Here is a 13,757-nt window from a genome sequence, read left to right as displayed (position 1 = left end):
GACTTACACTGCCCAGGAAATACTACTCTCAGCACTAACTGACTGGACTTCTCAAGCCTTTCTCACTTTATCCAGTCCTACAGCTGCTCTTCCCAGGATAATGGCATAGACGGTTCATGGGTCCCATTTAATCCTCTGCCTTTTTGAGTCTGTGCATGAAGTACTAATTAGCTAACTGGTGTCAGTTCCAGCAGTGGTTACTTTTTTATGTGAACTCCTCTAAAAGGCGTGAGGGGACCATGCTCATTTCTTACTACACAATGCCTGCTTGGTGTTCTGTTAGCAATTTGTGCTTCCTATCACTTATACAGAGAGAAGAGAGTAAAAAGAGGCTAAATCTTATGCTCTGAGGCATCTGTTTCCCTCTTTTCCTGGAGTTTCCCAGAGTTACTGCTGTAACCTATTGCATTTTCCTGCCTGCAAGCATAGCTGGGGGGAAAATAATAGTTTTTGTAAAACTCAGTCTCTGCCTTCACCGTTCCAGAGTCTGCCTCCAGCTGTCTCTCCTAGCAGTATTGTTATAGAACAGGACAGGGTGCTTTTTTGCCAAGAAGGGTTTTATGAAATGCCAATTAAGTTAAAGCACCCCCTTTTCTCCTTTTTGTTAGGAGGGCTGGCCTTGCGCTTCTGCAGGGTTTACACAAACCCACATGATGCCTGTGCAGCTCTGTTCTAACCACAAGAATAGCGGCGGGTTATTGCTTCCATATGAAATGATAGGATTTATTTATAAGCAAATATAGTTGGTTCCATTAGGCAAGGATACATTTGATTCTTTTAGTGACCTAATTACCAAGAGCTTCAGTGCAGCACTTCTACCATTGATTCTGTGAGTTAAGGTCCTGGAGCATAATAAACCACTATGCAATATATTCTGCAGATCAGTGTTTAAAGCAGGGGCCTGGGATTCAAGACTCCTGGGTTTCCAGCTCTCGCTGCCTGACCTTTGGCAAGTCTTCCAGCCTCCGTTTATCGGGAAAAGGCAATAACCATCAGACTTCACTGGGCTGCTAGAAGATTTAGGATGACTACAATGTGCTTTGAGATCCTTTGATGAAAGGCTCTATTGCAGTATAAGTAGTGCTGCAATCACTTAGCAGCACCCATTCCCCCACCCCCGCTGAGCTGGCTGAAGCTTGGATCCAGGCCCCTGCTGTCTATATTAGGGGGCCTCCCTCTACCACTGATTCTTTGGAGCGGGGGGACTTTAATGAAGAATGGGGTTGGAGGTGGGGGGCAAGGGGAGACTCCCTGCAGTTTCCTTTTTCTCCAAAGGCTTTGATGTTAGCAATATTTGGTAGGTGAGCTCATCATAAACCCAGGTGTTTCCAATAGTGTGCATTAGGCTGGGGTGCTTGATCACACTGGGCACCTCACCTGCCATTGGGACTGGATTTATTTATTTGGACTGGACTTATTTATTTATTTCCCCACAGAAAGGCCAGAGGGGATTGGAGTAGGGGTCCAGTGAAGGGACTAGTCTTCTCATTTTGTTTCCTCTTGATTGGCAGGGTCCAGCATGGGGTGCAAAGGAAAAGTGTTCCACTGAGATGTACACCCTCAGTGGGGAATGCTGCAAGGCCTGCAACCTGGGAGAAGGGGTCGTGCAGCCCTGTGGAGCGAACCAGACTGTCTGCGAGCCGTGCCTGGACAGTAAGTACTTGGGGCTGAGAGCTCTGGGGCTAGGAAGAAATCCGCTGCTGCTTCTTTCAAGATAAGGAGAGGGATTAAAGTATTGAGATATAACAGGTCTTTGGACCAATAGAAGTATCCAGAAGGAAAAACATGAGGGTCCCTTTTGCACTGTCCAAACCTGGGATTTATTATGAATGGTCCAAGTTCTGAGTTGCTTACACCAGTGCTGGATTTAGACTTAAGCTGCAGTTTAGGGCCTTACAATATGAGAGGCCTCTAAATAAGAAAAAAAACCCTGGACACTTTTTTGTTCTAATATGACAAGACTATACATATATATGGCTCCATGGTTATTATTCATATTAAGTTCATAAACTTCTGTAGAAATAACAATAATGCATCTTAAAATTTCATGAAAATCGATTTTTGTGGACTTCGTGGATTTTTTTTTTTTGTATGGGGCCTCTTAAGATGGACATAGTTTAGGGCCTCAGCATGTCATAATCCAGCACCGGCTTACACTCTTGCTCCTGATACAGACCATTGCTGTCTGATGTGACTTCTGATGTGTTCAGTTGTATCTGCTTGCCTTGTATATCATTTAGACTCCACTAAAATCCCCTCTTCCCCAAATCATGGAGGAACAAACATTGGACACTTCTCAAACCTTGTAGATGGACAGTAGCTAAAGACACCTACCTGCTGCTTGTGCAGGCCAAAGGGGCTGGTCTTCCAGCATGTGCAACTAACTACACATGCAACTAATTTATGCATCCAAATGCAATGTTTCTATTTGGATGCGGCCCTGCCCCTCCCACCCATTTGAAATTCTGATCCTTTGAGTTTTTTCTTGGCTGTGCTTTCACATCTTACTTTCTCAAGGCCCACAATCCTCCCTGCAAACACTCTAAACTTTCCCCTATAAGCTTAATGGCAATTGCCAAATATTTGGTCTCAAGAACTGGGAAATATTCCCTCTTCTGTGCAGCTGTATGGATTGGACTCTGATCTGTTCAAATAGAGTAAGACCAAAAGTTTAATATGGGGATTGGGATAATGTAGCTTCAACATGACCAAGGGAACATATATTGTTTTATGATGGGTGATCTAAGACATGGTTTTTTTTTCTATTGAATGCTTCAAAAACACCCAGAGAGTATACACGCTAGTGACCTTGATTAAAAAATTTAGTAACAAGTGGGTTAGAGTATCATTATTTGTATAGTTCCGTAGCTGGTTCCGGGGAGTTTGTTGTCCAAATATTTGTTAGAGCAGACCATTTAAAGGTGCCAAAAAGCTGCTGTTTTCAACTGCTTACAGTAAACTTTGCACCCAGAACACTTGTGGTGAAAGGCCGTTGTACTTTTATATGAGGATTTGTTGTACTTGTTTTGTTTTTGGGCCCTGAGTGCAATAGAAAATGCAGTGGGGAGAAGAGAGAGCCCATCGGTAGTGGGAAGGAGACTTCCTGAGGGAGGAAAGGGCATACAATGAGAAGTAAGGCTGTCTTTTTTGTTTTGTTTTGTTTTTTTGTTTAACACCCTGTTCGAAAGAGGGAGTGTTGGCAAAGGAGAAGGTGCAGCAGATGACTTTTCTTGTCAGAGGGAAGAACTCCATGCCAGTGTAGTACTACACAGCGTTGGCTATAAATATCCACCTTCCTGCAAAATCAATGAATGCTACTTAACCTCTGAGTGAATGGCAGCAAGGACTCTGGATATTGAATACCAGGCCGACTGTCTGACCTTGGAGATGTGTGCTAGCCCTGTACAGAGTAGCCACTACAAGTCAGCGAAGCCAGCAAGGCCCTATCCTGAGGGTACGAAACATGTGACTGGATGGAGCCTCCTAAATCTTCAGGTCCAGTTGCTGGCTTTTTGCAGGCAACCATATGCTCCAAAATTGCCACTTCAAAGCCATGTAGAACATGCTAAACCTGTTTGCCTGGTAAGCCAGATGGGCAGTGCCTGGTCCATCTGCAGGCTACATCTGGCTGGTGGCCCCAATCCAATTCCCAGATTGGGTACAATGGGGCCTCATCTGGCCATGCGGGAGCCCAGTTCAAATCCAGCCACTCAAGGGGAAGAGGGCTCTATCCTGGCCCAATGTGGGGGGGAAGGGGGCATGGCTCAGTTTGGCCTCCCCCTTGCATGGGGGAGGGGGTGTAACCTGGCCCCAATCTAGATGTGTTGTGGGGGAAGGGGGCACAGCCTAGCTCTAAGCTGTTGCTTGAGGCTTGGGAACTTCACAGTGGGGGATGGTGGCAATATAAAATGTCACTGCTCCCCTACTGCCAAATTTCCTGACCCTTGGGGAGCCCCACAGGCCAGATGCCATGGTACTGCGAGCCATGTTTGGCTTGTGGACTGGAGGTCAAGCGCCCCTGATATAGACTGATCTGTGGCATTCTCCCCAATGGCTCACAGGGTCTCAAATTCATGCTGACTAGATGCACACAGCCTCTTGCATGTGATTTCCTGGGTCTGCACAGCCCACTCATGAGTCCCCAGGGCCCCCTTCCTAGTGAAGTGGCATCTACTTCATTCTGCTGGGAGCTGAGGACATATACCAATGGGGTGCAGGCAGGGTCTTTGGGATTTATGCCATTCAATGCTGAGGCTCATAAGGACTAGCTGAAGGGCTGTATAACTCACCATCATCTCTAAGGACCATCGGAATGCATGAAGTGTGCCACTGAAATCCCAAGAGCAGGGAGATAATATAATATCCAACTGCTGTAGCCGGGGTTTGCACAGAGGTGTAATGATTTAGTTGGGTGCCCAGGGCAGCTGCCACACATGGGTGCAATGCAGGGGAGGGGTAGATCCAGAGGAAGTGCAGCTGTTCCCCATGCTTTGGATTGGAGTGCACTACAGGAGCTTCCAAGGACTTTAAGTCCCCAAAGCAGATGAAAGCCTCCCCACCACCCACCTGCCATTCCTACTTTCCCTGTTGTCCCAGGGAGTGGGAAAAGCTCCAGAGATGTTTCTGCCTGCCCCAGCCAGGCTGAAGAGTGGGAGGGGCAATGGCAATATATGGTGAAAAAGTAGTTTTTTCCTTTCCTGTGTGGTCCTCTGGGAGCAGGCATGGGGATGGGGTTTCCCCCTGCCCATTCCTGCTGCTACTGTTCAATTCTGTCCTCAGCCAAGTACATCCCCCCACACCCCCTGCAGCCTGGCTGGAGTGGGCAGAAGTGGTTCTGGAGCTCCCCATTTTCCCCAGGACAGTGGAGAAAGCAGCAGCAGGTGGGGGAGGGTATGTGCCTTTGAGCATGAAGGAGAAGGAAGGAGGGGTTTTCACCAGAATTGGGGACTTAAAGAAGTTCCTAGAGGTGTTCCTGCCAGGAACAGTGTGAGTGGGTTGCGGGGTGGAAGCAGGAGGGTGCAGCCACCCCTTCAGTGTGAGTTGCTGTTCCCACACCCTCCTTTAGGAAATCCTGGATCCAGTCCTGGAACAGTGGCCACTTTTGGCTGCCGCCACATTGTTGGTGCAATTGTACAGCTGTGGTGACAACTGGTTCCTCCCCCACAAGTCAATGCCTGAGGTGGCTGCCTCAGTTACCTTGGCTTGATTACACCACTGGATTTGCACTTGCTAATATGCCACCCCAAGTGGGAGCATGATATGGCTGTCTCAGACCTGATACACTAGGTTCTTCTAGTCTTGTGCTGGTCTCAAGGACATCCTTTAGTGGCAATGATTTATGGTACAGTTATGAGAGCCCAGCCAGAACTACAGATGGTGCTGACCTTCCAGAGAGATTCCTTACTGGCCAGTACCCCTGCTTTTCCAACTGATCTAGGAACTCTGGGCTATTAATGATGGAGGGGATGGGAGGCTCACCTTGCGGAGATCCAGAAGATCTTGCAAAAAGGGAGCTAAGACTGTGTGACGGCACCAAAGTCCACAACAGTTCTGAGATATGGGCAATAAGCCCAACCCAGGCAGAGAGGATCAATGAGATTAGATAAATACACCAGTGCTGGAACAATCAACACTTGGAAAGCCATGGCATTTCCTTCTTGGAAATAACAAAAATAAATAATGGTATTGAAGGAGGATGGGTCAAACAGGTTGTTTTTCCTGGGTGTCATGATACTGGAAGTGCAAGTGGTTTGTCGGTATTGTACTGCTCCTGGGAATCTCTCCCTGGTGACTGGGAGGTGTGTGCACCCATATTAAATAGGTTCTGTCAGCTTGTCCACCCCTTTCTTCAGTAGAAGCTGTCTGGTCCCTGTGGCTCATTTGGGTCAAGAGGGTGTTAACTGGATCCATATTTGATCTCCTTGCAAATGGAGACTTTATTCTAAGGACTCTGAGACTGGCTGCTGCTTCTCAAGGAGGTTCTCTGCCATCCCCAGTGGATGGACTTGAGGAAACATCACTTGTTGTTATTAGTAATAGGGACTCTGTTGTGACGAGTCCGTATGCTTAGGTTGTCACAGGGCAAATACAGGTCAGTCTGATCCCAGAGATGCAGACCTAGAATTTGGAGGAAGAGCAAATAATTTCTATCCCAGGAATAAGAGGGTTATGTGAATATAGGAGCTGTTGGCAGGGGGAGGGGGGCAAGAGGTTGCAGACAGGGCAGTGAATGCATAAGTCTTGTATCACAGCTGTGCATATGCAGGCACACATGCTTCTGTATTGGGCCTCCCTGTACCAAATGGTCCAGATAGGACCCAACAGTAGTTGTAACCTGAGGGAGTTGCTCTATACCACCACCAGCAGAAGTCAGTGCTGTGGTGCTATAAGTCCTGGGGAATAAACGTGTGCAAAGTTTGCATGCTGCCCTCATATACCATAGCTATATTGATGTCATGCATCCTGCTGGCTTTTGCGTGCAGCAGTGGCTATGTGCGCGTGGTACACTGCATACCAAGGTCATGGATTCTTTCACATGTCACTTATAATCATCAAAGACGCATGCTCCTTCACCCGGGTCCCACTCAGCTTCAAGTCAGTTCTATTCCCTCAGTCCCAGGGCTGCTCAGTGCAGACTATTTTCTGCAACCTTCTGTCAGGGCACATTCTCCCCAGATCCCTTCCCCGGAACTCCAGGGACTTGCAGGATGGAACCATTTCAGTTCCCAATGTGTGAATCCCGGTGGGGACATGGGGCAGATGAGAGATTAAGAGGGTTGGATTGCTATGTGGGTGAGGCACTGGTGAGACTGTGGTGTGGCAGCATCCATCTGTTAATTTACGTGTGGGTGGCTGTATGTATAAATACATGTGTTTCCATTTTATATCCCTGCGTGTACTGCTGCCCTCAACACATCTTTGTGTGTCTTTAGCCTCAGGCCGTGTTCTGTATTTCAGTGCAGCTGGGATTCGGGATTAAAGTTTGGGTTTGGGCTATGCTTTGCCACATCAGGGAAGGCAAGATGAAGGGAAAGAAAACCGTCATTGACAGATCTAGGGATGCCCCCTTTCCTTTAGCCTGCATGGTGCAGAATACTGAGCTGACTGAGAGGCAGAGAGATTCCATTGCAGCAGTCACTGGGTTCTGTCTCTGGCACTGACGGCTGTGTTGTCTGGGGCAACTCGTTTTCCCCTTTCTGTCCTCGGTTTCCCTTTCCCCCTGTTGTTTGTCTTGTCTATTTAGGATGTGAAGCCCTTAGTGTAGGGATCATCTCTTACTATGTGCACGTATGGGGCCTGGAAGGGCTACCGTAATAAAAATAATACTTGAAAAAATGAGAAGGGAAGGGAGAGCTTGACTAAGCAACAACTGGGGAGGGTGAGAAGTAAAAGGATGCAACAGGTGAATAGAATAGCGAGGAGGGAAGGAAGGATTTCTCCTTCCTGGCTAGGGCTAAGAGTAAAAGAAAGTGACTGGGGAAAAGCCACCCGATGATGAGCTCTGCCAAGCCATGGGATAACTGCCTCAGGACATTTTGCAGCTAGACTGAAGAAAATGCTTGAAAACAGCCAAAGAATGAGACAAGCCTGTATTGTTAACCCTGAGCGACAGATTGGCTGTGCTGCCACTAATTGTCCTTTCTCATCTCTGCTTGTAAGTAGCTTTCATGCTTGATGTTGCTGTAAGGAAAATGTATGCAGTGCAAACCTGGTGGAAGGTTCCCTCTGCAGGCTCAGGTCTCCTCAGCTCCGCCAGGCCTGGGTTGAAGCTTCAAGGAGGATGCTTTTGTCTGCATTCTGCCTATTTTATTTCTTCCCAGCCACCCACCCCTCTTCTGCTCTTCCCCCCTCTTCCTTAGGAAATATCAGCAGTGTTGAGGCTTGGAAATATGCAGTCTGGTTCTGTTATTCTAAAGTAAGGGAACATTAACAATGGGATGAAACTCAGAAGTGCAAAGTGCAAGATCATGCATTTGGGGACTAATGAAAACTTCTGTAAGCTGGGAACGCTTTGGCTGGGAACTTCAAGCTGGAGAAGAGCTTGGGCATACTATGTAATTACAGAATCAAGAATGACTTGTAGTAACCAGCGTGAAACAAATGCAGTCCTAGAATTGCATGAGTTACGCTATTTCCCATAGAGGTAGGGAAGCCTTAGTGTCATGTAGTGCACAGGTGAGGCCTTATCTGGAACACTGTACAAGTATGGTTGTCCACATTCAAGATAGATGAACTGCAGTTGGAACAAATGTAGAGAGGCTAGTAGGGTGATCAGGAGAACAGAGAATTTATTATACAAGAGGAAGCTAGAAGAACTTGGCTTGTTTTGCCTGGCAGAAGGCAGGCTGAGTGCATCTGATTGCTCCCTATAAATACAGCAGGGTATAAACACCAGGGAGAGAAGTTCTTCAAGCTGGATAATACTACTGGTCCAAGAAGAGGTACATTTAGGCTGGAAATCAGGGGAAAGTTTCTGACCACGAGGGCACTGAGGATCTGGAACAGCCTCTGATAGTCATGATGGAGGCAAAACACCTCACTGGTTTTAGGATGGAGCTTTGTTTCTTTATACAAGAGTTTTAGAGTATGTGGTTGCCAATGACAGGAGAAAACTAGACTTAAAGACATGAGAGGTCCCTTCTGGTTCTAAGTTCATCTGGTTCTGCCTGTGAAACTCCTCTTGACTTCACTGGGAGTTCCAGGGTGTTGCAGCATCAGATCCATAGGATTTTCTGTAGTGGATCATAGCACTGGCCTCTGACACTGACTCCCTATCTCTTCTCACGTGAGGTTGGACCCTTGGCTTGTCAAGTTCCCTATTCTGCCCATGGCAGTGGCTAGTCCCTTAGTTTGGAGGGGGGGAGGGTTGAGAGAGCTGGATGAGAGCGACTCAGCCAGTGATTAAAATGCGACAAGGCCTGGGGACAGGCGAGACATACCTGGGATTCTATGGGAAAGCATCTTCCATCCCTCTTATTTGTATCGCCACAGTGCCTAGAAACCCTAGGCATGGGCTGGGACCACCTGCCAGGCACTGCACAGATAAAGGTCTCTGGTCACCTTGTATCACAGCCCTTGTAACGCTCGAGCAGTTACTTCAGGTCACTAAACAAGGGGGCTGTCTCTTCAAATGAAATCCTCCAACTGAAAGATTTGTCCTGCCATCATCCATGTTGTGTCACCTTGAACAGCCTAATTTAATGGCAGTTAATTTGGCATGACAGAAGACTAGCCTTGTCACATCTCAAACCATGTGGTGACACCAACAAGAGGTGGTGGGGATGGAGGGGGCAGTGGTGGGACTCGGACTATTTTCATGTTGAAGTTCAACCTGTCATTCCTGTGTTAGTCCAAACAGCTGCATCCTTCCCCAGACCCCTCCCCTGAACAACCTCTCCCGATTGCTGGCTCATGATTTATTTATCCAACTCCTCAGTCTCCATCATTACAGGGGGGCCCGCTTGATTCTCGGCTGTAATTACTCAGCTCAGATACCGTGCTGCCACTGAAAATGTGCCCACTCAGCCATATGCTTTTCCTGTCCACCGCCCTGTTCTAATGGCGTCCATCAATAATTCAGAATAATGTAAGGAATTAACCCAGGTTAATGGGAGTTGTGCACGCTGGAGTCCAACCTGGTGCTGCGATGCCTCCGCTTGTTCAGAAAGACATGGTGGGGTAGGTTAACCAACAGTGCAGAGCTTTGGTTGAGAAAGTGAGGGGGATGGGGTGGGGGCTGTGTCACAGGGGTAAGGGCTGGAATCAAATGGATTTGGGAGGTCTGATCTTCTCTCCGTGTTCAGTTACAAGCGTGAAATCAGTGTCACCAGAAGGAGAAAGAAAAGGTGCTGGGGATGGGGAGGAGAAATGCATGCACATTCAGAGAAGAGAAAGCTGTTACTAGGATTGAAATGCCCTTATTATCCAGGCTACCTCAGTTGGGCTGTGGCATGAAAGCTCAGATCCAGGTAGGAAGGGAGGAAGAAGGCACATACACACACTCGACTTATGCTCACACCTTGAGGGGTTGAAAGTCTCCCAAATGCAGATGCTAGGCTGGGATTGAAGTGAACTGGTACCAACAGCAAGAGGTTCTGTCAGTGCAGGAGTGTAGAAGGTGAATGACTTTGTGATGTCCTCTGTGTAGGGGGCTCACCTGAAGAGCAGAGGAGGCACAGGACGATAGATTGGAAGCACCACCCTAGTGCCACCAGCAGCTGGTCTCTGTTATAGTGTTATACCATGTGGGGAGAATAGCAGCATCTCCCCAGTGCCATGAGAGGGTACCCTCCACCTTTCTGGGTGCTCTCATCTTGCCCAACTTCCCCAGCACAGCAGAAGGGGAAGCTGAGGTTGAAGGTAAGAGTAACCCACTTTATCTGACGCTAGTTCATCTCAGAACTGCTGCTGCTTACCACATACAGATACAGGGGACCTTCTGCCTTTCATCATTATTAACACCCTCTCTGTGATCCCTCAACACCTGTTGAACTGTTTATGATGCGTGCTAAAATAGTGCACTTTCTACACATTCAAAGCCACTTGCTTTCCCACTGAAAGGAAAGGTCTCCAGCTGCAGGGAGATGGAGCATCTGGGTCCTGCCTGTCCATTCTGGGGATGTGGGCAGATGGTTTAGACTTCTCGGAGCTCAATACTAAATACCCAGAATGAGTTTGCACTGTGGTATGTAACAGCTTCTGAATACAGCTGTTGGCTATTGTGTTGACAGACAAGACCCTGAACATAGGGCCCAGACAAGCTGTTTAAATTCTGTCCAGCAGCATGATTAAGACATAATACCTGAGGGTTATGCACATACCTAGGACAACTTGGCATTCCTGGTTGCCATATTCTTCCCCCTCCATGTAGCACATATCACGCCATGGAAAAAGTAGCTATCATCGTTCTTTCTTTTTTTGGAACAAAGGCCTTGTGCCACCTAGACCTTGATCTCTCCACCTTCTCTTCGTGGCTATGTATCCTCACCATGGAGCTCCCTAACCATTAAAGGATCATTGCTTCGTGTTGGCAGTATTGACAATTGCTGTCCTATATCCAGTCTTCCATAGTCTTTAAAAAGGGGCATAGTAAGACAACGCTCTTTATCTAGTGGCCACAGATCTTGTCCCTTCTCAATCTTGTTACCCACTTGGGTATGGCACAGCTGTGGTGGATGATCTCATGGTGATGGAGAAAGTGCTGATCTTGTTAGACTTGTCAGCTGTGTGTGATGCAGCTGTGATGGGAAGTGGTGATGTGTTTGCAGCTCAGTAGTCTAAGTGGCAGGCCTTAGGTGGCAAGACATTCTACACTGGGGCTCTGGACTGTGGAAACTTACTTCTTTCTAGGTCTACAGCAACCTGGGTTTCTCAGTCTTCAAGCCCATCTCTTTTCCTGGCTGGCAAGAAGATGAGTGTTGGATAGGGCTGCTAAGAGTGACGAGGGATCCTTTAGGAATATGTCTAGGAGGGGCCAGGTTTGGGTTCATATTGTTGCTAGGATATTTGACTTGCTCTGGGGGAACATACAGGTCTTCTTAAGTAGTTAGTGTATTCTTAAAGGACTCATGGGTGCTAGGAGTATGAGCTGATGTGCTGCTTATTTCTAGAGAGGAAGGATGGCTTGGTGGTTAGGGCTTTAATATAGGAGATCTGGGTTGTACCCCCCAAATAGTCATGTGACCTCAACATCAGTAGGAGCTACTACTCACATACCCCCTGAGGATTTGGGCTCTTGTCTCTCTGTGCCTCAATTCTCCATCTGTAATGTAAGAGAGCTTGGGCCAGCCTTATCACTTAAGATGCTATGTTAAAAATGCTTAGCTAACCATGGTAATAGGGACCAGGAAAGTCCCCTAGACAGACCGCTGGATGGCAAAGGGCAGGCTTAAGCAAAGCTGTGGGAGCAGCAGGAGCTAGGGTTGTTCTGATGGCAGCATTCAATCCTAGCGAAGCCCTTTGTGTCCTGTCATTCAGCAGATAATTGCTGTCTCCCATGAATGTCCTCGGGAGATTGTGCAGATAATTAAAGATTAATACAGAGATGGATCACTTTAAAAACAAGGAGGAGGATCAGAGAAGGATTAAGCTTAATCTCTCTGACACCTTCCCTGCTTAAGCAAGGGGAAATTTCTGAGCCTCTTTGGCCAAGGCGAAGACTTTAAGCATCTTCAAGGTGCAAGGTGGGGGCCCTGGCAGTCAGGATGAGAGGAAATGAATTTGGAAGAGTCCAATTTAAAAAGACAGTGATTGTACTCTAAAGGACTTGAACTGAACTCTTCTTTCTAGGCTAAAAATAACTTCAGATGCCTTTGAGACAATGCTGGGGGAGAGGGGAGAGACAGTTTGATAGGCGTTGGGAGGGGGATTGATTTACATAGAGGAATCAATCCTGCAGGGTGCCGCTGAAACCAGAGAACAAGAAACCCAGGGTCAGGGTAGAGTCAGCAATTAGCATCCTAACCTCATGTTTATATTGGATTCCTGCACCTTACTGCTTTCCCATTCCCCATCAGGTACTGATGGAAAACAGATGTGGCCAAACAAAATGGGGCATATGGCCTTGCTTGGAGGGAATGGACCCTTCTGCGGTGTGACGAAGGGAGCTAATGCCCCTAAAGAGCAGCCCAGGTAGAAAATCATAGGAGAGGGTGGAGGGCTGCATGATGAAGGCGCAGGACCTAGCATATTTTACTGCGATTACTGCTGTAGAGATTGTTAGATTGGACCCTGTCCCCAGAGAGTTTCCATCTTTTCTCCTGTGTCGGTACAGCACCCAGCACAGCTAGGGATGTAGTCCAAGATGGGGCTTCCTCACTGCTACAGCAGTGCATAAAAGAGCAGGCACAGTCATTATTGGGGCTCTGCTAGGTAAGAACTCCCTCCTAACTTTTTAGTAGTCATTCGGACCCAGAACTTCCAAGGTACTCAAGGGCCTAACTCCCACCAATTTGAAGATCTTGGTTTCTGTCTCTTTACCTTAGTTTGCTAGCTCTCTATAATAAAGATGATGACACTATTTCTGATCTAATTAGTCTGTAAATTTTTCATGACAAGTGCTGATTCTCTCAATGGGTTTTACAGCACCCTGCAGAATAGGTCCTTGAACTCAGATGAGGACTTTTTAGGCACTGCTGTAATGGGAATAAGAAGAATGTGTTGCACTCTTTCATCCTTTAGGTTTCCTTTACCAGGCTGAGTTGAGAGAAGGAGGGAACTTAACATGAGGCTTAACAAGGACATAGTATTTGGCTCTCGGTGCCATGCCAGAGCAGTTATCTCCTGTACTAATACACTGATGCCAACCATAGTTTCATAGTTAGTAGCGTTGGAAGGGACCTGAGCAGATCATCAAGCCCGACCCCCTGCCATGGCAGGAAAGAGTACTGGGGTCAAACAGCCCCGGCAAGGTGTTCATCCAGCCTCCTCTTAAAGACCCCCAGGGTAGGAGCCAGCACCACTTCACTTGGAAGTTGGTTCCAGATCCTAGCCGCCCTGACAGTGAAGTAGCACCTCCTGATGTCTAATCTGAATCTACCCTCTGCCAGCTTGTGACCGTTATTTCTAGTCACTCCTGGTAGTGCTCGGGGGAATAGGGACTCCCCCAATGCCTGCTGGTCCCCTCTGACTAGTTTGTAACAGGCCACTAGATCCCCCCTCAGCCTTCTCTTGTGGAGGCTGAACAGGTTCTGGTCCCGTAGCCTCTCCTCATAGGGCCTGCCCTGCTGCCCCCTGATCATGCGAGTGGCCCTCCTCTG

The 13,757-nt window shown here is 47.6% G+C and overlaps 1 protein-coding gene across 1 annotated transcript in view; it reads left to right on the top strand.

Moving 5' to 3' along the window:
• The first annotated feature begins 1,494 nt into the window (after positions 1–1,494).
• The window catches only part of NGFR (nerve growth factor receptor), a 39,947-nt gene continuing 27,684 nt past the window's right edge, over positions 1,495–13,757 (top strand). The window contains exon 1 of the mRNA XM_019523632.1: positions 1,495–1,653. Coding sequence (XP_019379177.1) covers positions 1,551–1,653 — 103 coding nt within the window. The 5' untranslated portion in view covers positions 1,495–1,550. The remainder of the gene's footprint in view (positions 1,654–13,757) is intronic.

This window comes from Gavialis gangeticus, unplaced genomic scaffold (assembly GCF_001723915.1).
Source record: "Gavialis gangeticus isolate Ggan-Ray unplaced genomic scaffold, GavGan_comp1, whole genome shotgun sequence".
In the NCBI taxonomy this organism is placed as follows: domain Eukaryota; kingdom Metazoa; phylum Chordata; order Crocodylia; family Gavialidae; genus Gavialis; species Gavialis gangeticus.
This window is presented reverse-complemented; position numbering and strand designations above follow the sequence as displayed.